The sequence below is a fragment of the Microplitis mediator genome, chromosome 5 (assembly GCF_029852145.1).
Source record: "Microplitis mediator isolate UGA2020A chromosome 5, iyMicMedi2.1, whole genome shotgun sequence".
Taxonomy (NCBI): Eukaryota; Metazoa; Arthropoda; class Insecta; order Hymenoptera; family Braconidae; genus Microplitis; species Microplitis mediator.
In genome coordinates this window covers 19,076,648-19,104,283 of record NC_079973.1, presented here as the reverse complement: position 1 = coordinate 19,104,283, position 27,636 = coordinate 19,076,648, and the positions used below count along the sequence as shown (strand labels likewise).

Below are 27,636 nucleotides of genomic sequence, written 5' to 3'. Positions count from 1 at the left end.
AAAGTTATTCTTTACACTTTTTCTGTACGTCTTGTTGTTTATGAGATAATGAGAGAAAAAACAAGAATCCTATGACAAAATTCGGTTTAGCGGTCCGTACTACCCCACCAGTATGAGTTACGACTTCGCGACACTGGGAACTTTTGTAGAGCATTTAATTTTGAGAAAATCTCGTTTTTGTTCAAGATGATACCATAAAATGCCTCTGAACTGTAGAATTTTAAAGAAAAAAAATCAAAGTTCCCGTGTATTTTAAATGGGAAATCTTCATACGCTTTGGTCGAGTACTTAATATTAATATTAAGGGCTCAAACTTTCAGGGAATTTTTTTGAGTGTATTTCTGAGATAATTTCGGGATGGGAGCGAAAAAAAAAAAATAATCGGAAAAAAAAAATCACCCTAATATATATATACGATATAACACGGCTGTCGCGACGATAGCGTTTACAATTTTATACCGAGCCTTTTCAAACTCAATACACTTCATCTATCGGTCAAATACTAAGGTCAAGTTCAAAGATGAGCTCAATCGGCCAAGTAGTTTAGAAGATACAGGATTTAAAAATTTTCAAAATCGTAAAAATTCATATTTTTCTGCCTTTTTCGTCGAATAACTTTTGAGTGCGATAACTTATCGGATTTTTAAAAATTCCATCACAAAGCTCTTTAAATATGTTTTAATTTTCACTCCTTAGAAGTAGTGATAGCCTTAATATTCCTTATTTTAGAGTATGTTCGATGAAATTTTACTGTTGCAGCCGGTTAAGAATTATTTTTTTTGTATTTCTCTTTATTAAATTTAGTTAATTAATTAATTATTAATAATTAATCTGACTGTTAATGGAATCTACTTCCATTTTGGCTGCCGAATGGCCTTTTTTCTCTTGACACAAGAAAATCATTTTCTCCAGAATGGTACTCTTGGTTCAGGTGTTTTCTTCTATCATTGCGGAAACGATTTAATTTTAATTTTCTCTTTCATAATGAACAGTGAAAATATCGATTTCGATGGAGCCGATAAAATTTTTGACTCAGTAATGTTAACTTGCTTTCGTTTTGTATTTCATAAACTTTTTGTAAAAATATCCTTTTTTTTTTTTCATAAAAATAAACAAATCCTTTTATTTCGTTAAAGTGCTTATTGAACTTGGCGTGATCTTTACAGATAAACTGTTTATGTTCAATTAATCTCCTTAGATTACTAATGTCATTGAAGTCAACGACGTCCGGCATAACTTGAACACCGAGTATTAAGTTATGCCGGGTGCGCGCCAGTGGAACCAAATTATGCGATTTTATAATATTCATAATAATAATAATAATAATAATAATAATAATAATTGTTAATAGTCCAAGGTCTCAAATGCAAATTATGTTCAAGTTCTTTCTATAATTTGTAATGAATATTTTTTATTTTTTTTTTATTGCTGCATTATTTGTTCTCGCCCTCCAGTTCGTTGACGATCGGATTCTGAGAATTTCACACAAACACAGGGCAACAGTGTTTTGTTATCTTTTTTTTTTCTGAAAAAAAATTTTTTTGTTTTGTTTAGAAGTCGAATGAACTTAGCAAGATCTTTACAGAGAAACTGTTTTTGTTTGGTTAATTTACTTAGATAAATAATGTTATCGATGTCAACGGCCTCCGGCATAACTTGAACACCCAGTAATAAGTTATGCCGCACGCCATTGACTGCGATGCTAAACTTGATGAAAAGTGAAAGATAATATAGCTTTGGAATACGTTGTCGGTGGAAGGTGTGAGAGAGGAGCAGGGAAGGGAAATCAGTTACATGAAATTGTGAACTGAGCTACCGATAAGAAACTACATAGAGAAAAATCCTCCTTGATTTACCTAATAAATAAAATATATAAACAAGATTTTTTAGAAAAACACATACTTAAAACAACAGTTAGAAGTATTTTTAAGCTTTCTAGAGAAAAAAAATAATAAGGGTAAAAAAAACTTTTCATTTACATATTATATTTTATGTTTTTTTAAAAATTCAATTATTGCGATAATTTTTATTCCGCAAAACGGGCAAGCCAGTTAGAACCGATAGCCGCAGAGAGCGCCAGCGAGTTGCGAGCTTAAGCCCTTTCGGTTCAGGAAGCGCATTGTTAAACATAGCACGGTGACCCAAGCTGAAATATACAGGATTGTGGCCTGGGGTGTGGTGAGAGAGATCGCTAAAGGGTGACATAGCTTGCTGGGTTGACGCTCGTTACATTCTGCTCTATACTATACTCTGTCTCTCGTTTGCTTTTGTTCACTCTACACATACATATATATATATACATATAATATACATATACATACATTTTGTCTCGTTTTACTTTCCCTGTTTTCTTTCTCTCTCATGCATATTCATCAAACGCTAATTAATCATCGCACACGATCAACCCACAAATACTTCCCACCCTCTCTATCTCCCCATGACTAAAATTAAACAATCGCTTTGTGACAAAAAAAATTTTTATTTTTTTTAATTCTAAAAACATCATTTTATTTTTCAAATAACTCCATTTTAATTAATTTCGACAAATTTACTGTCCCATGAAAAAATTTTTTTTCCCCTGCATAAAACATTAAAGTTTAAAGTTTGTGTATTTTAAAATTAACATTCACGGGCAATCAATCTACAATGGAATAATAATATGTAATCCTATTTATTATCAAGGTTTACCGTCATCTATAGAGTAACACGCGCACTTGCTCCTCGCCCTTTCATTTCATCATTCTATTCCATTCGGGTTCACGCAGACGGGACGCGTATAATTAGGTATCGTTTATTTTACACCCGAGTCGTCGTTTTAGGGCGACTCGGTATATATACAACTACGATCCATACTATTATTATATTATGTAAGGTATACGACCAGAGTCGAGTACAACTACGAGGGGTTGATGCATATAATACAGTAGTAACAGTAGTGCAGACTATGTGGTACACTAAATGCACCATAGGGTATCCCTATACGTTTATTCCTCTACATACACACCCCTCCCGTTTTAAATACATAGGTACATATATATATATGTATATATCTACCCTTAAAGTAGAGGTAGTCGCTTATAGAACGGTTCACTGGTAATGTGATTCGATCATCGGTTCCCCATCGTCCATTGATATTATATAATGTTCAGGGTGCTAGATATTTGCTCTCCCTTTTTATTATTTTTTTTTTTCTATGACAAATAAAACACCCTCCACGGGTGCTAAATGTTTTTTAAAGATTAATCTTTTGTTTATTTAAAAAAAAAAATTTTTAGTTGACTTATATTTTAATTCCGGAGAGTTTAGAGTTTGAAAATTTGATTGAGTGTCTTATTATCTGTTGTAAAAATATATTTTTTCAAAATATAGAAAGGACAAAAGAATAAATTTACATGAAAAAAATTTTTTTTAGAGATTTCATCGATAAAATATGTGAATAGTTGATATAAATATGGTGAATTTTTTTAGGACGATATACGAATACGATTTACGAGTAAAGAAGCTATATGGGACATTACCCTAGGATAGGGTAGGGAGTAGGGACAGATGCGGGGGTCCGCTGGAGACATTATATGTTCAACCCTCCGTCAACACAGTAGGTGTCGGCAAACCATCTAAATGTCCCCAAAGGGGCTCTAGCATTTTTTGTCACATACGTTCGTATGTATAAAGATATACATTCATACATAATGTGTTTCGCATCTTCATAACTTGACTTTGAGATGGGTAATCGTTAAACGGATTATTTTTACAATTTTAAATCCCATTTTCATTTTTATTTTAATGCTGACTGTTTTATTTTTTTTATACAAAAAGTTGAAGCTGCCTTAATGAGGTGGCTAAATTTTTTTTTAAATTAAATGATAATATTTTTTAAATTTCTCTATCCTTTTTTTTTATTTTTGAAGGATAATTTTTGAAAATTTTGTACACTTTTAGTATCAGCAGTTAATTTGTTATTAATAATAATGTCTCATTCATAAAAATTTCAATTTTATTATTTTCAAGGACATGAAAAAAAATATATATATATTTTAAGAATTTTATAAGACACCCATTAAATTTTCATAAATTTTTTTAAATAAAAAAATTTTTCACTGTGTAATTTATTATTATAATGTAAGTGAGTTAAAAAAAGTGTTTAATGTTGATATTGACAAAGTGTGTAGATAAAATAATGAATGATTGGTTGGCAATAGCAATAGCTCATCAGGTAGACAATAACGTTGTTGTCGTTTATGTGTTTTGACTGTGAGCCATCAAATCGCAGCACCAGCCAGATTGCGAGCTGACAAATGAGCGGGCTCGCGCGGGGACGCGATACTGCACAAGACATATGGCTCCATAAAAAAGAGATACAAGAGAGAGAAAGCAAAACAAACGGGGGTAGGTATATAACCATCATCCCGTCGATCCAATATTAATGGAGACCAAACACCGCACATTTACTGTACACTGTGTCGCGTTTGTCCCCAGAGTGTGTACACACGTTGCTTTGCCATAATGTCTGCGATGCGATACCATGGATAACATAATGTGTGTACACTCCCCTTTCGCACAATAGAATGATCTATGGCGACGGAGGATCATAGATCGTTGAGATTCTAGTCTATTCCTACCTCTGTACCCAACCTAAGTAATGTATCCTACTACACACTGTCCTCCTATTTTTCTTTCTTAATGTTCTCCCGCGTTAACCTCCATAACCACATACTTATATTTATTTATAATACACGTATATATATATTTTCTTGTAGAGTTGGATACTACTGTCTCATTTTTATTTGCTTTCTCGAATGACGCGATAAAAATAAGCCGACGTGTGGGCTAACCTACTGAAAATATTAACTAGCCCAAGTATCATCTGCCTTCGTGTGTCAACTCAACAGAGCATCGTCATGACTATTTTTTTTTTTTTATTTCATTTTTTACCCTCGTAAATTTATTCCCATCATCAGTCATAAGTCATAACATGACTATAATTTCGATGATTTATTAAAGAATTTTTTTTTCTCATGTTTCACAAATTAACATAAAAATTAGTGATTTTTTCAAAAATAAGTATTTAATATAAAATCTCAATCATTAATTAATTTATTATTTATTATATTATTTTATATATATATAATATATATAATATATTTTATTATATATATATATATATATATATATATATATATATATATATATATATATATATATATATATATATATATATAATATATATAATAAATATAATATAATTAAATTATAATTAAAAAAGTTTTTTTGTTAATACAAAAATTTCTTTATAAATTACTTATAGCCTTACCCTATGGAAAAAATACATAAAAAATATATAAATGTACATAAAACATGTATAAAAATACATTTTTAATAACTAACTATTGTCCGATTTTCATATATATTTTAAATGTAATTTAAATATCTTAGAATATATAAAAAATACATGTAGGAAAATATAAAGAAATATATATTCAATATATATATAAAATTATTAAAAAAATATCGGTATGATAATATAAAAAAAAAATAAAATATGATAAAAATATATATTTTTTTTTATATTTTCATACATGTATTTTTTATATATTTTTAATATATTTAAATTACATTTAGAATATAAATGAAAATCGGCCAAATTTAGCTATTAAAAATATATTTTTTATACATATTTTATATTTATATATTTTTTATTTTTTAACATATGTTTTTATAAATTTTTTTCATGGGAGCTAGTTATTAAATATTATTGTTCATATAAAAATCGGGAGTGAATTTTAAAAAAGTTTAAATAAATAATTGATTATTAAAAAAAAAAAAAAAATGTTTTTTACGACTTGATATCGTACTGTCACATGGACACTATTTGGATATGACGAAAGGTCCACGTGACAACGGGTTAAATTGGATTTCATCACCCTCGGATATCTGTCGCGTGTGACTCGATAGTGTAAGGTCGTGCTATGTGAGGGTAAATGGTTCCATTTTTGAGGCATCAGCAGCACCAAGGGGTGATCTGATGCCAAAACGAGTGAGCAAAAGAGAGAGAGAGACCTAGATATAGCCTGCAATAGGATCAAAGACATCCTGGATATATAGTCCCAACTACTTTGACGTATTAGCTAGGAATTGACGTAGACAGTTACGAGCAATTCCGTACCTTGCAAACTTTGATCCAGTTTACCTGAGGGGACTGCGCTCTAATATTTCCCAATCACCGACCAACGTCAAAGGGGATTTTCTCCCACATATATAAATTCTCTTTCGTATGTGTCATTAATTATTTATTTGATATTTTTATTGTCTTACTCTTCTCAAGTCCTAATTATCTACCACTACTCCATGTCTGGATGTCTACTATATTATCAAGTAAAACGGTCTAATTTATTTCTACAAAATGTATCTACATATAACTTATCATTTATTCATTAAAATAAATAATCAAATACCTGAATTATCAGATGAATCAACAATAAACTTGATAACTTAATTTTAAATAAACTATTTACTTAAATCTATTGCACAATATTTACTTTTGTTGAAATATTTAATGGTAACTATGGAAAATTTAAAGTTGGGTCAATAATTATGAAAAAATATAAATAAATAACTTACAAAGTCCATCTGTCAGTAAAATTTTATAATTTAAATTCAAAAATAATTATTGACACTCAATAAAAAAATTATTCTATAAATTTACTGACTGAGTTCATAATTTTCTACTTAACCAACCGGCAGTAAAAATAGTTTACAAAATTAACTACAGAGGGCAGCTCGACATCATACTTTTCCCGCCGATTTGAATCAGGCGATCTGTCATTGAACCGACAAAGTGATTTTTAGTGTCATAGATCACGACTTGTGTTTGTACAAGGATCATAGTAATAAGTATTTTATTTTTGTATTTTTATTTAAAGAAAAAAAATATGAGTGCCTTTTGTGTAGATAATTTGAGCAGGGCTATTAATAATGTCTTAAATGACGAAGATAATCCTAAGAATTTCAAAGGAATTAAGATTAATGATCTAGATGATCGAGGTTATAAACGGTATATATATAACATATATTTTTTTTATAATTATTTATGATACTGAAGTTAGCCGACGTCTAATAATTTTTGAATTGTTTTAAAAACGATTAATTGGAAAAAAAGAAAAAGTTTTAAAAAATTGCACCTATTGTTTTTTTAATTTTCTACATGAGCATATTTTTAGTTAATTTTTTTTTTTTTAATTAAATTATTGAAAGAAAATTAAAAAATTGTTAATTGCCTGCTAACTTTAGGATTATAAAATTTTTAATTGTCTGCTTTCAGGATCATAATTATTAATCAGTTTTTGAAATTATCATAAATACTTATGCAAAATTATTTATTTTAAAGGGAAATAGTAACTCATTATGAGATGGATAAAACAAAACGTAACTATGCAATAATATTTAACCACGAGAACTATGATAAAAATTTTTTGGGCCCATCATCTAGGCGGGATGGCACTGATCTAGATTGTCGAAATTTGACTGATGCTTTAGAGGGTTTATCGTTTGATGTTCATGTCTGTCAAGATTTCACTCACAGTGCTATTGTTGAGAAGTTGAACGAAGGTAAATAATTTTTGTTTGTTTTTAAATATATAATGTGAAGTACCTTATTACCAACTCATCAATAGTTTCCACACAAAAAGAACGAGATGTTACTGACTACTATCCCGGATTATACTCAGTTACGTCTGACGTAAAAAAAAATTTCGCATAGTATCATAGTAACCACTTACATTTGAATTATACTCAGTTCGATTTCAGATTTAACTCCGTTACATCTCAGATTATACAGCTCAAGATTATACTGGTTGCGTTCCTAGATAGTGACCACGTACATGTGGATTATACTCAGTTCTATCTCAGATTTATGTGAGTTACATATGTGAGATGTAACTGAGTTAAATCTGAGATAGAACTGAGCATAATCCAGATGTATGTGGTTATTATCTAAATTTGATTTTTTACCTCAAGTATAACTGAGTATAATCCGAATAGAAGCCAATACCACACGGAGAAAATTTTATGGTAAAAGTTACCATCAAGTTATAGTACAATTTTTCCACTGAATTATATGATTGATAATATCATTTAAATTATTAAATAAACAATCTGAATGGTAGTGTCTACCATCTATATGGTAAAGTTTACAATTATTTATGATAACCAAAAATTATAACTGTTATTATCTTAAATAATTACTACTATTATAAAAAATCGTAATTCTTAATAACCTGATGGTAATGGTTACTATCAGCCAAAATAATGATGACCATCTAAGCTAATAAAAAATTAAAATATAAACGTTATAGTCAGACGCTTCTCTATTTGTAATTTGATAAACTAGGGAAGTGATTAATTTAACACACGTACACACACACACAAGCATACATATATCTACGCACGTGCACATGCACGCACACATGTACATAAATACGGGGTCGCACACTGACCCGCACACATGCGCACACTTACCCGCACACATGCATAAATGCGCACACTTACCCCCACGCGTGCGCACACTTACCCGCGCATATGCATACATGCACACACTTACCCGCACACCTGCACACACGCACGCACAAATGCGCACACTTACCCGCGATATGCACACACACACATGCACACGGGTGCGCACACACCCGCGTGACCACATGTACACACACGTGCACACATATACCCTCGCACGTACACATGCACGCACACGCGCGAGCGCACTCATGCACACACTCACGTGAGCACACACACATTCTTAGTTAAGAATTTTTACAACTTTGAATGGTAAGAGTTACCATCTTCTATTGTAACAATTATAATTTTTAATAATTACAATTAGCATCTTCGATAGTAACCGTTACCATCATCAATTGTAGCTGTTCTCATTTTCAATTTTAATACTGATCATTATAACCACTGAAAAATGTTATTACCATTTTAGATGGTTAAAATTACAAGTTTTGTATAGTAGATACAATAATTAATTTCTCTCCGTCCATCTTGTTCTTTTCGTGCAGCCTGATTATTTTTTTAACATTATTGTAGTATATTACAATTAATGTATCTATAGATACATTATAAAGAAATTTTTTTAGAAGACAAATTTTCGAGGAGACTGGGGTGAATAGTTTATATATACAGAGTGACTGGTCCAGTTAATAAACCTTATTAAATTTAAATGTTATAACTTATCACCTACATAATTAGATGCATGCATCTATTAAATTATTATGCTGTATCATAATACTTACTACGCGCGAGACACTTATCGATAAGATTTAATAAAAATTACTTCTATACATTATAATAATTGTGATGCGGCATAATAATGTTTCATAAGAGCATAATAATTTTTTGGATGCTTCCCTTCCTGTTTCAAGTTTCGTCGACAGCATAATAAAAATTAGTAGGTTTTGAACCAACATTTTTCTCCGTGCAGAATTGATCGGAGGAAACTTTGGACTGTTTTTATTATTTATTATGTTTATGTGAGTAGTATTACAAAATTTAATGGGGTTTAAAATTTAACCATCGAATTAAAACAAGTTTAACAAAATAATTCAATCTTAGAATTGTAGTTAAATCTGAAAATTTTCTGTCAGGAAAATCAGTTACATGAAATTGTGAACCGAGCTACCGATAAGAAACAACATTGAAAAAAATCCTACTTCAGAACATGATTGATTTACCTAATAAATAAAATATATAAACAAGATTTTTAAGAAAAACACATACTTAAAATAACAGTTATAGGGGAGGGAGGGGCAAAAGGGGGTACTTAAGGAAATACCAAGTTTTCGAGGACTTAAACACCCTAAATCTTTTTTTTTTCATGATATTCAAAGTAAATAGAACAAATTTTCAGTTACCGTTGAAAAAAAAAATTTTTCATTTCTGCGGGCAAAGTGGGGTACCCCCTAAAAAAGGTAAAAAAAAAAAATCTGTGGATTTTAAACGAATTTGATTAAGTTGAATTTTTTTGTAAGTAATTTACATGAAGAAAAATTATATTTTACATGTTTATTGGATACAAAAGAAGAAAAAAAATTTTCAATAGTTTTCATCATAAAACAAACGTCATTAATATTTTTCAACTGACAATTGATTTTTGAAAAAGTTTATCAAAAAAAATTCAAAGTAACGCTTAATTATATTTACAGAAGTGATTTTGGAATGTGTAAAAACCATTTAAAATATAAAATTTTTTTTTATCAAATTTTGGGGGTACCTCGTTTTGCCTATCCTACCCTCTTTTGCCCCCCCCCCCCCCCCTTCCCCTAAGTACTTTTAAGTTTTCTTGAGAAAAAAAATAATAAGGTTAAAAAAAACTTTCTATTTATATATTATATTTTATGTTTTTTTAAAAATTCAATTATTGCGATTTTTATTCAATTATTGCAAATTTTTATTCCGCAAAACGGACAAGCCAGTTAATAATTACGTTAAAAAATACTAAATTATTATTTGGGTCTCTTTTTAAATTTAAATTGTATTTTTTTTAATTATACATATAAAATGAAAAAAAAAAAAAAAATATGAGCTTCCATTAAGTGACCAGTCACTCTATATAGAACAAAATTTTTCATTATTAGCTTCTTTCCAGTAGTTAAACTCTTTCATTGACTTTATAAAATAATTATAAGGAAGACACCTTTTCATTGTAATAGTTATTTAATTTATACCTCATCAAAATAATTAACTATTGAATTGTCTAATTACACTATTATTTAAAAAATCCAGTGTAACTCCTGTAGAGTTTTATGGTTTCTCATCTGCGTTTAGTTAGTTTTTAAATTACCAAAACTTTCAATAGAATGAGCATTAATATTTTAATTAAAAATTTATTGTAAAAAAATATTATTTAAATATTTATTATTTAATATTTTTTTTTAAACTTGTTTGTAGCACAGAAACTTATTTAAATAAAGTCTTTAATCGCGTTTTTAATTAAAATATTTATTCAGTTGCGGAAATGGATCATACTCAACATAATTGTCTACTTATCGTTGTAATGACTCACGGCGATCTCGGTATACTTGACGCTTACGACACACGTTATGATGCCGACACCATTTGGTGTAACTTCACCCCAAATAGGTGTCCAACACTTGCTGGTAAACCAAAGTTATTTTTTATCCAAGCTTGTCAAGGTAAAGAACTTGATGGTGGTAGTCCTTTAGTAAACAGGACTGGAACTGATGGATCCACATTTAATTATGATTCATTTCACATCGGAACAGACTTTTTGGTTGCCTATGCAACAATAGCAGGTAATCGTCAGTTTATGATTGATCATTATAATAATTATTAATAATGATAATAATAAAAATTAATTTGGTTTAGGCTTTTTTGCATGGCGCAATGATTGGGGATCATGGTTTATACGAATAATTTGCGACAAATTGCGCGAACATGGTACAACTGATGATATATTAACGATCCTTACATATGTGATTCAACATGTTGCCATAAAACTTCAGACTTATAATCCAGAAAAACCAAAACTAGATGAGAAAAAACAGCTACCTTGTATCATATCCAAACTGACAAAGCTTCTTAAGTTTTATCCAAAGAATGAATCTGACCAGCTTTGAATTATCAGTATTAGTAATTTATGATCAATATCAATAAAGAACAATATTATTATTATTATTATTATTATCAATAGACGTAGAGTAAAAAATTGTCTTATGATTTATACATTTATTATTGATTTCAGAAACTTGGTAAAAAATTATTAAGATTTTTTTAAAATTTTAAATCAGTAGTCGTTAACTTCTGATGAATATTGACAAAATTAGCATAGTACGCTCTAAAAAATTGGGAGTGAATTCGTAGTGATTACGGATTTTATTTAAATCCGAATTCACTCGGTCACTTAGAGTTCCAGAGTTTTAAAATAATCTCTCCGATTACGGAGTAGATAGGGAACTTGTCTTTTCAGTGGAGTGATTTCAGAGTGGTCTGCACAGAAAAAATCTGAGCGTCGGTTGGCCCTGCGGGCCAGCCCCAAAACTTCCCGCCGTTTTCGAGCTCTTTGAGCTTTTCAAGCTCTAACAAGTTATGGTTTATGCTAAAGACTATCATTAAATATGCCGATGTGGGTACTCATTTTACAGGGAATTGAGAGATTAGTTGAAAATTCTTAGTGAATATAAAATATCTTAATTGGCCTGGATATCATTCTTTGTTCCTTCGCTTATCAAATAAATTATCCAGAGGTATCTCAATTGCGTTAGTTTATCTAATAAAATTTTCCTATTATACCATCCACTAATAGCAAAACTGTTACTGCTAAATTTTTAAAATAATAAATGATGATTTCAAATAAAACTTATTCTAAATTTTTAAAATTATATTATTAGAATTTTTTATTTGAATAAAAAAGAAAACAGATTATTTTTTTCATAATACAGTTGTTAAAGAACAAAGCTTAGTAATGATTAATTACTATGGAGAATTGTCTTAAATCTTTCAACAATTCCAAACATTAACGCAGGATTAGATTCACACAGTTCTTTAAACTCACTTAAGTTTATTATTTCATCACGATTATTGATAATAAATGTTATAGCTCTCTGTTTTAAAACAACTGAATTATAAGTTTCTGACAATTCTAGCAACCTCAATACATTGTCAATATTTAAATTAACACTTAATATCATAGCGCATCTATCCTTCAATGCATCTATTTTATAAATTTCTGCGGTTTCAAAAAGTTCCATTAGAAGATCATTATCATCAATAGCTTTTACCAATTTACCGTGGTATAGAAATGTCAATAATTCATCGACTACTTCGACTTTAATGTCGGGAAGGCAAATAGTATTTTCTTGATCTTTCATTAAGTTTGTTATCATTTCTTCAAATACTCGACTTTGAGATGCTAAAATAATTTTATGAACTGGAAATTTTTTATCTTGTACTTTAATTACAATATCACTGAATTCTGTATTTAACAAATAGTTCCCTGTGTGCTCATATAAATTTGATGAATTTAATTCATCGACAAATCCGTACCAGATTATTTTGCAAGAAATATTTAAATTAACGTTAAATCGACAATCTAAAACTGGATTGCAGGTTCTGCTGGAATTAACCCTCATAGATTTTACAGGGCATGATATGATGCCAAAATCACATACATCTTTCCAATCAAAAATGTCTTTTATTATCCGCTTGGAATTTTCAATTTGTAATTCAATAGTCGCTATTGCTGACCTTGTGAATGTTTTTATAACTCTGATTTTTAAGTCATTAAGTCCATTTGAAAATACAGAAATATAAAATTCTTCAAATAAATTAGTCGACTCATCACCTAAAATTGACTTTTCTGAATTTTTCCATTCCTCTTGAATCAACTCGAATGAAAAGGATTTTATGATTATTTTATGTGGTGTAAGCGATTCCATCATATGCAGTTTTCACTTCAACGAAATGTTGCTTCAAATTTGCATTTATTGAATATAATCTGCAAGTAAATAAATATTTCAATTAATCTATTTTACAATGGATAATTAATTTATTGCATTAAATAATTATTTAAAAAAGTAATAATAAATAAAATGTCCACATACATAGTGAAATACCCAAGCGGCACAAAAAAAATTGCTGAGTTTTTGTTGAATTTAAGTCAACAATTGTTTAATGTAAATTCATGATAACAAATTGTCGTTTTAAATTTAACATAAAGTCAACGAATTTTTTTTGTGCCGCTTGGGTACTTTTTGATGTAACCTCTTTACACCTACCGATTCTTTGATAGCATATTAAAACACTTACATAATTATTATTTAAAGTATATCTTATGTTCATTAATTGCTTTAATTATTTTATTTTGTTGCAAGTTTTTTTTTAAATTAAAAATTAGCGATTGCCAAAAAGTATCTTATAATGAAGGTACTGTTTTAAAAATTACGATGTTATACTATAAAATTGCAAAAATAATCGATTAATCGAAAATTCGAGTTGTTAGTTTTAATAATCGATACTTTTTAATTATCACAGCTTCAGTTAATCGATAAGAAATCGATTTGATTTCTTAATTACGAATTACGTACGATTATAAAAAATCGACTGTTATTAAAAAATTTATGAATTACTAATTAGTGAGTTATTGGGTCTCTGTTTAATATTTAGAGATTCTCTGATTGAAGTGAATCAGATTTAATCGGAACATAATCAATTTTCTATTCTCAATAGTCCTGATTTTAAAAAATGATTTGGAATGATTCAAACAGTTTGAAATGATTTAAAACAATTTGAATCGCTTAATATATAGATATACATTTAACATGGAACAAATCATCTATATTATTAAGAGAATGAGGAAAATTTTGTTACCGCCATATCTGTATGATAGAAATAGTTAATGTTATTGAAATTGGTATCATTAGATAGATCGTGACTTGAATTTGTGCCTTTTCATAGTTTAAACTCTTTTTAATTGCCAAGTATTGAGATAAATAGATTTACCTATATCATTCGAATTACATGTAAATTACGCGAGAAAAAAGACGATCGTATTCATTTTCTTTAAATAAATTAATACTTTAATTATTCTGTCACTAAATATGACTGAATGTCACTGAATATATATCGATATTATTTATATCGCGTTACTTATTCCAAAATGATAGATTTTTATACTCCCTTTTGGTTTTAGGAAGCCTCTCCAAGCTAAAAAGGTGTGCAGAGCAAAAAAAAGGATTCATTTTCACACAAAAAATCTTTACTCGCTTAAAAAAAATTTTTACTTACCCCAAGAAATTTTTTGCATTGTGAATCGAAAACAAAAATTTATTTAAAACTAGAAAAAATTACTTGGTGCAAGGAGTTATTTGTTGACCAAAAAAATTTTTTCTCGCTTCAAGACAATTTTTGTATTTAATTGATAATGCATAAAATTTCTTGGTGCAAATTAAAATTTTGTTGCAGCAAGAAATCTTTTTTTCCGCGTATTCTATAAATTTAGTAGTGATATTTGGGCAGTTACGTAGTGACTGCAGGTTGCTTGTACTTCTTAATCAGGGAAGATTCAATCGAAATTCTTGATCTCGTATATAAAACATACAAATAATAAAAATTCCATTGACAAACAAAAATACTATAAAGAATAGTAACTAATATAGTTTACCATTACAAAAATATGTATTATTTTTAAAAAATAGTTTGTTCTTTAAGGTAAGAGACCTAGTACCCAATCACTCGTGTATTTGTATATCTATATATATTTACTACATTTTATTAAATATAGATTTTTAAGTACGGAGTGATCGGGTACTAGGTCTTTTTCCTAATATAGAGAATTTATGACAATAAATAGAACGAATTCTATGAGAAATTTTATGGTCCTTATAAATGTACAATGCACAAATTTATCGCTTTGTCTTAATTTTATTATTTCGATCACTAAGCTAACAATGTCTTTGATTATACAAACAAAAATAAAATAATATATTACACTCCAAAGGAAGAAAGCAGGACATTTCAAGACTCGTGTGTAATTGTCTATCTGAGCCAAAAGTTTTATTCCTGCCCTGTTTGGAAAGAAAGTCGTTCAAACAAATGAAAAAAGAATATTGCATGTACCATTCTTCCCACAAACAGTGGCAAACTCTCGCCTTTGGCTCAAGTAGGCAATTTTACACAGTAGGAATGCCTTACTTTTCTCCCTTGGTGTACAATATACCACATAATATAAGATAACAAATAATCGACAATGCCAATCAGTGACTATTTTTATTAGTTAACAAAATGACATTTTTATAATATAAAATTATGTTCTATAAAATTTTTCAATTCTTTCAATAATTTTGCATGTCAATTTTGAGTTACGAATACATAATCTTTTAAAATCGTCTAACGGAATAATGTCATCGCGATTGATCATAATGAATGATATCGCACGTTCTTTTAAAATAAATGAATTGTGGATTCCACCAATTTCTAGTAACATAACTACATTGGTCACAGTCAACTTATTACTCAATATTACAGCACAAATGTCTTTAAGTTTTTCTATTTGATACATTCCTGCGGTTTCAAATAATTGTAAAGCAAGATCATCATCATCATGCGCTTTTACGACTTTACCATGATATAAAAAGTAAAGTAATTCATGAGCAACTTCAGCATCAAGATTTGGAAGATTAATACAATTTTCTCTCGATTCTTTCATGTCAGTTGTCAAGATTTTTTTAAACACAGGACTTTGAGATGCTAAAATAATTTTGTGTGCTTTAAATTCTTCATCTTTAACTTTGATAACAATATCACTGAATTTTGAATTGTTCAAATAATGTTGAGTATTTTTATATAAATTCGGTGAATTTAATTCATCAACGAAACCATACCAAATTATTTTACAAGAAATATTTAAATCATAATCAATACTAATATCATGAAAGGACGATGATGTAGAATGTAGTGAACATTCTTGAAAACGTACTGGACATAAAATATTATCAAAACTACATTTTTCTGTCCAGTTACTGAAGTCTTTTATTATTCGATCCATTCCATCCACTTGTAATTCAATAGTTACATTTGCTGACTTCTTAACTACTTTAGTAACTTTGATATTTAATTTATTTTGAGAATTTAATAATGCAGAAAGATAAATTTCTCCATAAGGAGGAGAGTTTATAATGTTAACACGATCTGAATCTCTCGATTGATTTGTCCTTCTCAAGTTTATTATAAATTTTTTATCTATCACTTCTGCATCTTCTGGATATAATTGATTCATTTTTTTTTTTTTTTTTTTTTTTTTGTAACCAAACAATTGTTTTTATTTAAAGTTTAGTAAATATCTGTAATGGCAAAAATTTTTCAATTAATTCATATTTCAAAAATGTATTTGCTACAAAATATTGAGATTTAGTTTAATAACCAATAAATTTCTAGTTCATTCTTAGTCAATGAATACAATTTTTTGATTCTCAAAAATTAATGTTAATAAATATCAAATTAAATTATTTACCGTTTTCAGTTCAATAAATGAACTGTTTAATATCTTTTTAATGTTAATTCAATAAATGAATAAATTGCGTCGCAAAAGAAACTTGATCTCTTTTCTTTAATACCTATAGTCGTCCCGATGAAAAGTTGGGATTTTTTTACCACCAGTTTCTTCCCCCACCACCATAATGTTATGGTGGCTTTACTGGTAGTACCGGCAGGCGACGATAGGGTGAGCGTCTGTCGCGCCATTGCGCCAACTCAACCTAGACAAAAGCCGCGAAAGCAAGCGCTTTTTCCCAGGGTCGACTACAGATATAAAATATATATAACTATCTGGCTACGGCTGTAGCGATAAAAATAAGAAAAGATTTTGATAATATACAAAATTGTGTAACCTACTAAGTATAATTTCAATAAATAAATAATTATTATTTCTAAATTAATTTGTAGTGATTTGGCAAACCTAGTGTCCTGAACCACTCAATATTAGAATGTGCGCATGTGCCGAACCAACATTTAAAGGGTGGGGAAGAAACCGTGGTGGGAAAAAATCCCAAGCTTTCATCGGGACGATTATAGTTATATATAACGTATACGTTTTTTATTCAAGATGCTATGCCTTAAAAATCTTTAGTTATTATTACTACAAAAATTAAAAATCAGAATATATTGCAAATTCGTTTGTAGCTTATATAAATTGAAGACAAAAGTTTTCTTAAAACTGGAAAAAAATTTTCTAGTTTTAAGAAACTGAACGCTCTCAGGTTCAGCTGCTGAATTAATCGACATTCTTGGCCCAGTAATGGCCCGATTTCCAAACTTTGTACGGGAAACCCTAACAGACGTCTTCATTTTGGTCGGAATCTTCGTCTGAGAAATTCTACAGAAAATCGATCGAAAATCTAAACTTAGCTCCCTGAGTTTGAAAACAGTGTGAAGTTTTGGGGTTTTCCTGCAGTTTTCAGATTTTTTTTTTCTAATGTCAATCCAAATTAAAGCAGCTGAGTCTATGTAGATTTATCTAAATTTCCTGAAATCTAGAATCACGTGAATAATTTTTTTTTAAAGTACCAAAATTGATTTTACACTCAAGATTTTGAAATTATAATGTAATTATTTTTTTCAGATAATTATAATCTACAAATCCTTCATAAGTGAAATGTTTTTTTTTTAGATGAGTATCTGAATCATTGTTAGAATTAAGCAGTATTATTGATATTAATGACTAGATAATAAAATAACAACGTAATTTAAGCTATAAGATTATTTTATTATAAAATGATGGGGAACTCCTACTCGTACGTTTTTGTTTTGGTTAAATTGAGGACAAGGATTAGATATAATAAACTCGGACTAAACTTATGATATTCGGTGACTGTTACGTCATAGTTAACAAGAAAAAAAACTATAATACGAATATCTGTTATTTTTTATTTTTCTCGTTTGTTTTTTTAAAGGCAGCGAAGAGGGGTCACAGTGAAAAGAGCCCATGATAGATATAAAAGTCTGTTAATTTGCCCCAGAGGGTTATTCTGTTAAAATAGTTTCAATGAAGAGCATTATTTTTAAGTCGAAAGTGAAATATTATGATTTTGGTCAGAATGGGTCACTATTACAAGTACGAATAATTATTCATTTACGTTATGAATATTTCAATTCTCGACTGAACAATTCATTAACAAATTTTGTTTTACTGAATAGAAATAATTTTTAGTATAGTAAATATAACTATGATTTGTTACAGAATTTTGAGAAAAGTATTTGTTGTTGCTAGTATTGGTGTTATTTTTTCTTTCTTTCTGACCAACACTTCAGCTGCGGTTATCACCGAAATACATCAGAATAGCGGTAAGTTTTCAATTGATTGTTGTTTTAATACTTTCGAAAAATTCGAATTTTATTCTGTATTCGGAAAACTTGGGGCAAAATGAGACACCATCATTTAGAAAAAAAAAATTTGATTGTACCAAAAATGATGTCTCAGTTGGCCCCAGTCTTCTTTATGTATAAATATCAATTTTCTTTAGAAGTAACAAAGAACTGTCCGGATAAAGATTGTAAAGAACTTTATTTAGAACTCAGTAAGTACAATAATTATTTTATGCAGGAAGACTAGATTTATTACAAATTAGAAAAAAAAATAATCGCAGTAAAATTTATAATGAATCACAATCTTACAGCTAAAAAAATTAATACAACGCTCGACATGAATATAAATCCTTGTAACAACATTCAACAATTTGTTTGCGGTCACTCTAGACTTGAGAGCTTTTCAGAAAAAACCAACGTGAACTATGATATCATGAGCAAACATCTTGAAAATTTGGTGACGCAATCAGGTGATTTCGCCGACTTCAGACCCTTTAAACTTATCAACGATATTTACAGAACATGCATGAGATACGGTCAGTAAAATTGAATATAAAAAATCACTTCTTATTCAAAAAACTAATTGTCATTAAACGCCATTTAGAAAATGCTGGACAGCAATCTTTGGATCTTCTGCGCGATGTTATTAAAAAGCTCGGCAGCTGGCCTCTTTTGGAAGGAGACAATTGGAAAGAATCGGATTTCGATTGGATAGATTTTTCAATAAAAACCCAAAACATCGGATTAGCATCGTTTCATTTCTTAGATTTCACGAGGTTCCAAAATAAACATGATGGTGAGCCAACAGTCGGCTTGCTACTCTACGTATGAGAAATTTCGAATTAAATGCTTTTTTAATCTTTCTAGCAAAACTGTTGGTTAAAAAGATCTAATATTCCTTATTCACAGGTTGCTTCTGGTGAATTTTCGAGATCCGCTCCGTCGAATACTGTAATTGCTGCTTACAAAAATTATATTGCTAAAGTCTCTGAATTGCTAGGAAACACCCAAACATCGAAAGAAGAAATTGATGAAATGGTTGCATTCGAATGTGACATTTCTAAAGTCAATACTTGACATTATTTGTAGGGGTGTGTAAATAATATTTAATTCAAATTTAATAAGAAAATTCAGATTTTCAGTTGATTCAGAAATTTCTGAGTACTTCGAAAACTCGAGAATTATTGGAACTATTTTAATAATTTGAAAACTTATTCATACACCCCTAATTAATCAAAAACTTTAAATAATTTTTATTAATTTTTTCAATTCTTTTTGGGTTTAGCTAAACAATGATCAAAAATTTGATAATACAGAAATATCATTCTATGAACTTACCAAAGAATTTCCATCAACGAATTGGCAAAAATTCTTTGAAAATATTCGAGTTTGTAACAATGAAACTCCAACGAATCTTTCAAAATTAAGTGTTATGAAACTTCCGGCCCTTTCTGGCTTTTTCGAGCTCATGGAAAAAACTCCGAAACGTGTCCAAGTAAATTACGCAGTATGGAGAATAATACAAGAAACGATTCTTTATTTGACAGAGGAATTTCGTGAGCTACAACGCGAATACTGTTTGACTCAGAAGTGCATGATCGAGAGGCGTGAGACCTCTTGCTTAAGCGTTATCGGAGATTATCTAGATCCCGCTCTTAAGTTATTGTTTGCTAAAAATTTCTACAAAAATGGCATCGATATGATTATCACAGAAATGGCAGTAAATATAAAAGAGCAATTGGTGGATTTGATAAACGAGTCGACTTGGATGGACAAAGGAACTAAAAATCAGGGAATTGAGATACTTGGAAATATGTCATTCGTAATTGGTTTTAAAGACAAGAATAATACCGATGATGAATTTCTAAAATATTACGAAAATTTAGAAATAGACACGAATAATTATCTCCAGACGCTAATAAATTTGGAATTGTTTGATCAAAAATTCGATACCTACACAAATTTAATTAAAATAAATTCTCACAATATAGTTACATCTGATCATGTATACAACGATAAAGGAGTGCTCTGTATTTTTTTTTCTCTATTAATATTTTTACCCTCTACGATCACAAAGCATCGATAAGACGTACGCCAGCGTTTTTGATCAGCAATCCATTTTTATCATAAATTTTATTTTTAAGTTATAAATAAAATAATGGGAAATATGACTTTTTCAATACAACTAATTAGAACTTTGTTAATTTTCAATATTTTGAACGTAATCTCGTAGCAAATTATTCCGAAATAAATGTACTTTGATTGATGAAAAATGGATTTAAGTTGATGAAAAATTTGAAATATCCTTAAAGTTCCTATAACAATAAATAAAGTTCAAAATTTTCAGTAAAAAAAGTGTGATTAGTTTTTTTAAAATATATAAGTAAATATTGAGTTATCAAAGAAATTGCAAGGTACCTTTTTTGTATGATTTTAAATTTTCTACAAAAAAGGTATCTTGTGTTTTTCTATAAAATTCAATAGCTATTGAGATATTTCGAGTTTCAAGTAGCCTAGGATCTTTTGGACGCCATGTGACCGTCAGGAGATAGAATGATTAATTAATTGGTTAATAATTAATAAACATTTGTTTTACAGATGTGCCAATGTCAATGCTTCAAGAACCGTTCTTCAGTGTTCATTATCCGATGTATGTAAATTACGGTTACACTGGTAAAGCCATTGCCGATGAAATAGTAAAGACGATTGTTTCTTTGGGAATAGACAATCTTAGTAGCATTGATTTGCGTAGAGTTTATCATAATAAAGCAACATGTTTCGAGCAACGAATGAAGAATTATACTTCTGATAACGTAGGACGTCCGGTAAGACATCTATTTACTTGTAAAATGAATACATTTATAAATAAATATTTGAATTATAAACATAAATTAAAATTTTGTCATTTTTAGATTGAAGAATTGTTTTACGCTAAAAAACAAATTAGCGAACATATCGCTTACAAAGCAACATATCGAGCTTACCAAAAATGGCTCACCGAAAATGGAATTGAACCCTCGCTACCCGAATTACCCTTCTCAAATAATCAGTTGTTCTGGATTAATTCAATTCGTAATTCCTGTAATAATTTTCAAAAAGAACCAATAGTTATCGATAATAAGTATTCCGTTTTTGACTTTTATAAAATAAGAGCTGTGACAAATTTCCGAGAATTTCATAAAGATTTCAATTGTCCAGCTGATGGTTCATTTGTTGAAAATTATGGACCTGCGTGCACTTTCTAATAAGTTTTCCCGGGAAAAAATGATTTTGCCTAATTATATATAATTATATATGATTATATATGGAATATATATAATTATATATGGTATTATATATACTTATATATGGTTATATATAGGCCTATATATAAGTATATATAGCCTTATATATAATTAGACCTAATTATACCGGGAAAAAAATGATTTTGCCTGATTATATATAGAATATATATGGTTATATATAGACCTATATATAAGTATATATAGTCTTATATATAATTAGACCTAATTATACCGGGAAAAAAATGATTTTGCCTAATTATATATGATTATATATAGAATATATATGGTTATATATAGACCTATATATAAGTATATATAGCCTTATATATAATTAGACCTAATTATACCGGGAAAAAAATGATTTTGCCTAATTATATATGATTATATATAGAATATATATGGTTATATATAGACCTATATATAAGTATATATAGCCTTATATATAATTAGATCTAATTATATCCCGGGACAAAATGATTTTGCCTAATTATATATGATTGTATATGGAATATATATAATAGTATATACCCATATATAGTTGTACATGGGTCTATATATGATTAGATCTGATTAGGCCTGACCTATATAGACCCATATATAGTAATTTTTATTATATTTTAGATCTTTAAATCTATATATAATCAAATATAAATTAATTATTTATATATATATATATATATATATATATATATATATATATATATAAGTTAATATTTTATTTATAGAATATATTTAATATTTAGTTTTTCTTATTTAATATATTAGATGCTCTATGGTCTTTATTGATATTTCATAATCAGTACTCGTTAAATGCATTATAGTTTTAGGTGTATATTTACAGAAATAATGATTACAATTTTACTATAAATTATAATTTTAAAATATTTACGAAGCGTTACATTATATTTTTCAGTCTGTTAAAAAAGTAATAAACTTATGTATAATTAAACGTATAATTAAAAAAAAAACTTCCCTCTGAATACTTCAATATTAATCGTACATGAACATACGTAATTGTATATAAATTACACATAATCATATATATGATGAAACCCGCCTAATTTTCGGATCTAATTATATATAAAATATGATATATATGTATTATACATAATCATATCTAATTATATATGAGTATATATAACTTATATATGATTATATATAATTAGACCTGGCCAATTTTCAGATCTAATTATATATAACGTATTATATATAATCATATATAACCTATATATAATTATATATAAATTATATATAATTAGACCTGGCCAATTTTTAGATCTAATTATATATAAGGTCTTATATATAATTATATATAATTAGGCAAAATCATTTTTTCCCGGGTTGTAATAATTTTTGTATGTTTTTTTTGTATAAAAAACGAGATTGATAATTAATAAGTGATGTATAATCAATGTAATCAAATAAACTAATAAAATTTTAATTCTTTTTAATGATCATTTTATATGTTTTACTCTGCCATTTTTTTATAGTGTACTTCTATTGAGCATAATTCTATAAAGTAGAGCTTGTTTAGTTCTATAAATACGTAGCGATTATGTCTAGAATTATTTTTCTGTTTATTTTGTAACAATCGATATATATAAATTGTGATTTAATCAGCGAAATTAACACCTTTTATTATTTTTATTGTATAAACAAGAAGGACTCGACTACACCCAACTCTGCGGTGATAAATTTTCTCAGGTACCTATGGTAGTGCATGCACGATGAACGAGAACGGACAGATATCGACAGATAGGACAATATTGTATATACCTGACTCTCTCTCTCTCTATACTATCTTTTCTCAAACCCAACTATGATACCTAGGATCATCTTGCATCCACTAATACCTGCGTACATCTAGTGACAATACAGTTACAAGAGAGTGTGTGTGTATGAGCATAGTACCTAATAGATGACCGAAATAATGATGAAATCACCGTCCATTCTATCTGGGACGCGTGCACGTGTGTACTGGGCCTCTAATGATTCAGCGGTAATAAAAATTTTACATGCTAAATGATTTACCTTACTTATAGCCCAAATTCAATATCTCGAGTCATATCTTGATTCCCAAACTTCAGAAATTATTACTAATGCCGGATCTATAACGCGGAGTGCTCAACAGGCTTACTCATTTGTTTGTCACATAGGATGACCTCCGAATCCGGAACACTTACGCATCATGTTTTTGTCTATTTTGAGACGTATCTCGACTCCCTAATCCAGGAAATTATTACTAATACTAGACCTATAGCGTGGATTACTCAATTGTTTTTGTCACAGTCAATCGCTAATCTGTAGTAATCTTTGCCGGTTCTTGGACTGAGATTCTACCAGTTCAAAGTAAAGATTAGTTCTAAACGGCTAAGTCCGATTAGTACCGCGAATCAGAGTCTAAAATTTTAATCGTTGTTCACGTGACGGTCCACGCCTAGGCAATTGGGCTCCTTGGCCAAATACTTAAATTTTAATCTTGGTAAAATCTCGGTCAATTCGACTCACCCAAATCAGGATCATCGGTCTCGTGACGGTCTACAGTCTAGGATTCCAGATTCCTAGATCGAAATCCTAAATTCAATTCAAATATTCGCATTCGTATTCGATAGATAGGGGAGTGCATCCTTTCGGTACCCCAGTAGCTTCGAGTCCGAATAGTGTATTTAATTCCGCTAAATTAAAATCCCTAAGCCACAGTGCAGGGTCCCAGCGAATTTAATAATAAAAATTCCGCGATCATAAATTCAAATTGGTGAACTGTGAGAGAGTGTGATCAGCGAAAATTGTAAACCACTTCAAGCTGAGTGGTAAGTCTATAATATTAAAACATGTAAAATTGTAATAGTGCAATATCTATCAATCGTATCCATTTCAACATTTAAACCAAAGTAAAAAGATGATATAGATTATTTTTTTTTATCAAATCAAAATAAAAATATTATTAACGTAGAAATTTCAATTATTAGCACTACAAGAAGTATATAAAAAAATATACTTATTAGATTTAATCACTAAATTACAATAAAAAAAAAAAAAATTTCTTTTTAAAATCGGGTGATTTTAAAATGTATAACTTATTATTGTTACTAATGCTATAAATAAAAATCACTTTATTTTCTATGAGTTTCAAAGATAGTTTGCTTAACTATAGGAAAATTTTTTCTTAGTTTTTTTACTGTGATGTCATCTTGTTTAATAATTCTGATTCAATCTTATATAAATGAAAAATTTCCGATTTATTATTATTCAAAATCTATTACAACAAATACGAAATTTTGCTGTTCATATCAAACTGAATTAGAAATTCTCTAATTAAAAACTCCGATTGTAACCGATAATCCGAAAATTCTACTCAGAATTAGTCGGAAAGTTCCGAATGAATCCGATTAAAAGTTAATCGGAAATCGGAAAGTTAATCTAAAAGAAATAAATGCTTACATATTTTTCGATTGAATCTGATTAAAAAACTGAAATCGGATTCAATCGGAAAATAATTGAAAAAACGTTATTATTTTCCGATAAAATACGATTCAAATATTTCTATCTAATAGAATCGGGTTCAATCGAAAAACAATTGAAAAATGAATTTAGTATTTCCTGATTAAATCTGATTCAATTTGATTAAAAAATTTTAACCAGATTTTATTGGAAAATAATAAATATCGAATTTTTTTTTAATTATTGAATTTTTACCGCCAAGCAATTTTGCTTGGTACTTATTTTAACAAATTATTTTAATTCAATCACGCATACGCAGAAGATAGAGATGTTTTACTTCACGAAGTCAAATTAGAGACATACTGATCCGGAAGTAAAGTCAGCTAATTAGTGTTGATTGAAACAATTAACGTATGTTGTCAACAAAATTGTGATCAGTTGGTATTGTTGGTATCTAATAAAAAATTCATCCTCTAGCTGCGACAGGATTATTCCTGTGGATGCAACCAGACTAGACCTGTAAATACTACAGGACTTTTCTCTTACAGCTACAACCCTGGTCGTGTAGCTGTAACAGAAATATCCTGTTGCAGCCCCACGTTATTCCTGTTGCAGCAACAAACTCATGCTACAGGAACGTTCGCCTATTACAGCAACATTTCTTTTTTTCCGTGAACGGATCTTTTTTATTGTAAACTAAAAATAAAATTTTGAAAAAAAAATATTCTAAAAATTACATTAAAACATTTATACTTTCTAAAGATCTACAAGGAAGTGAAGTTAATAATTAAAAAAGTATCAATAATTGGATCTGTTAATATCTATATAATTAATTTTAATTAACTAACTCTAATTTTTTGAGATATATAAGATTAATTAAATTAAATGAATGTATTTGTGTAATTCAAAATTATAGTCTGTGACATTACTGAAATTTTATATTTAATATACTAAAATTAGTAACAATAATAAGAAAAAATCTGTACTGATTTAATTTAAAAAAAAAAGTTTTTTATTTAAATCACGTGATTTTAAAATGTATAATTTAATGCGTTATAATTAACCACAATATTTATGCATCTAAAAAAAAAATAATGAAGAATAACACAACAACGTGTTGATGCATGTGACTAATAATTGATAAGCCCGATGTATTTTATTCGTATACGATAATTTATATCATAACATTATAATATTATACGAGACTACAAATACGAAAATGAGGGCATGTAATATTAAATTTATCTTTAGACAGATTCAATTACATCTTTTGTTTTTAATTTGTCCCCATTGCTACTAACTCATTGGTTTTAAAAATAATTATCGTCCTTATTAAACTTAATAATAACTAAGAATAAACCATTTGAACTTGAAACAAATATTTATAAAAACAATCAGAAAATAAAAAAAAATTCTAAGTTTTTTTAATGATTTTATAATTTGCAAAAGAAATGAGTAATAAACTAGTCGTCAACTCAACGACTATGATTATATATTATTAATTCACTGAGTAGTGAATACCACTAGATTTTAATATCTTTTATATTTAATTGTAATGTTTGTAATTTACGAGCATACAAAGCAAAAAAAAATATTAATATCAATTATTTGTAATTTAATTGAACCTTTCACTTTTTGATGTTATAATTAATTTTATACTCCACATTAAGAATTAAATGTGTACAATATATACATAATTATTTTATATAAAGAGAAATTGTTTCATTTTTTCTACACACATGCACGTCTATACCTACATATTTATGTGTATATATAAGGAAATACTTGAACCGTGATAATTTTTTAGAATGAAAATCATCAAACCAAATTATCAAATTTACAACTAAATAAAAATAATAAATATAATAAATTACAAATGTACCTTTCTCCACATTAATAATAAAAACAAATAATAATCATTATTTATTTTTTAATATAAATATTCATAACAAGAAATATTTAATTTAAGACCATTTTCAGACAGTGGGGGTCCCACTTTTTAAAAATATTCAATGACCTTGAACTGTCGCAACAGTATCAA

The 27,636-nt window shown here is 28.6% G+C and overlaps 5 protein-coding genes across 7 annotated transcripts in view; 2 read left to right on the top strand and 3 right to left on the bottom strand.

Annotated features, from left to right (window-relative positions):
• Positions 1–6,582, bottom strand: part of LOC130668503 (uncharacterized) — a 35,268-nt gene extending 28,686 nt beyond the window's left edge. Inside the window, exon 1 of the mRNA XM_057470832.1 lies at positions 6,453–6,582. The gene's annotated coding sequence lies outside the window, so the exon portion shown is untranslated. The remainder of the gene's footprint in view (positions 1–6,452) is intronic.
• Positions 6,583–6,835: 253 nt separating this feature from the next.
• Positions 6,836–12,350, top strand: LOC130668487 (caspase-1-like). The gene is made up of 4 exons (XM_057470808.1): positions 6,836–7,051; positions 7,385–7,605; positions 11,001–11,306; positions 11,380–12,350. Exons 1-4 carry the CDS (start codon positions 6,930–6,932, stop codon positions 11,628–11,630), a joined length of 900 nt encoding a protein of 299 aa, XP_057326791.1. The 5' UTR covers positions 6,836–6,929; the 3' UTR covers positions 11,631–12,350.
• An 18-nt stretch (positions 12,351–12,368) lies between these two features.
• Positions 12,369–13,966, bottom strand: LOC130668486 (speckle-type POZ protein B-like). Of its 2 annotated transcripts, none has more exons than XM_057470807.1 (2): positions 13,819–13,966; positions 12,369–13,507 (listed from the first exon to the last, which is right to left on the bottom strand). In XM_057470807.1, the coding sequence occupies exon 2, from the start codon at positions 13,449–13,451 to the stop codon at positions 12,480–12,482; it is 972 nt and encodes a 323-aa protein (XP_057326790.1). In that variant the 5' UTR covers positions 13,452–13,507; positions 13,819–13,966; the 3' UTR covers positions 12,369–12,479. The 2 variants fall into 2 exon arrangements, with proteins under 2 accessions (XP_057326790.1, XP_057326789.1); XM_057470806.1 differs by having other exon boundaries at positions 12,370–13,507; positions 13,788–13,966.
• A 1,425-nt stretch (positions 13,967–15,391) lies between these two features.
• Positions 15,392–24,415, bottom strand: LOC130667805 (TD and POZ domain-containing protein 1-like). 2 transcript variants are annotated; one of them, XM_057469657.1, is made up of 2 exons: positions 24,186–24,415; positions 15,392–16,850 (listed from the first exon to the last, which is right to left on the bottom strand). In XM_057469657.1, exon 2 carries the CDS (start codon positions 16,784–16,786, stop codon positions 15,815–15,817), a length of 972 nt encoding a protein of 323 aa, XP_057325640.1. In that variant the 5' UTR covers positions 16,787–16,850; positions 24,186–24,415; the 3' UTR covers positions 15,392–15,814. The 2 variants fall into 2 exon arrangements, with proteins under 2 accessions (XP_057325640.1, XP_057325639.1); XM_057469656.1 differs by lacking the exon at positions 24,186–24,415 and adding an exon at positions 17,021–17,436.
• On the top strand, positions 18,209–22,385 carry LOC130667803 (neprilysin-2-like). Its single transcript, XM_057469655.1, has 10 exons — positions 18,209–18,372; positions 18,459–18,619; positions 18,746–18,849; positions 19,029–19,082; positions 19,182–19,406; positions 19,475–19,695; positions 19,780–19,935; positions 20,156–20,900; positions 21,469–21,695; positions 21,783–22,385. Exons 2-10 carry the CDS (start codon positions 18,588–18,590, stop codon positions 22,113–22,115), a joined length of 2,097 nt encoding a protein of 698 aa, XP_057325638.1. The 5' UTR covers positions 18,209–18,372; positions 18,459–18,587; the 3' UTR covers positions 22,116–22,385.
• Positions 24,416–27,636: the final 3,221 nt, after the last annotated feature.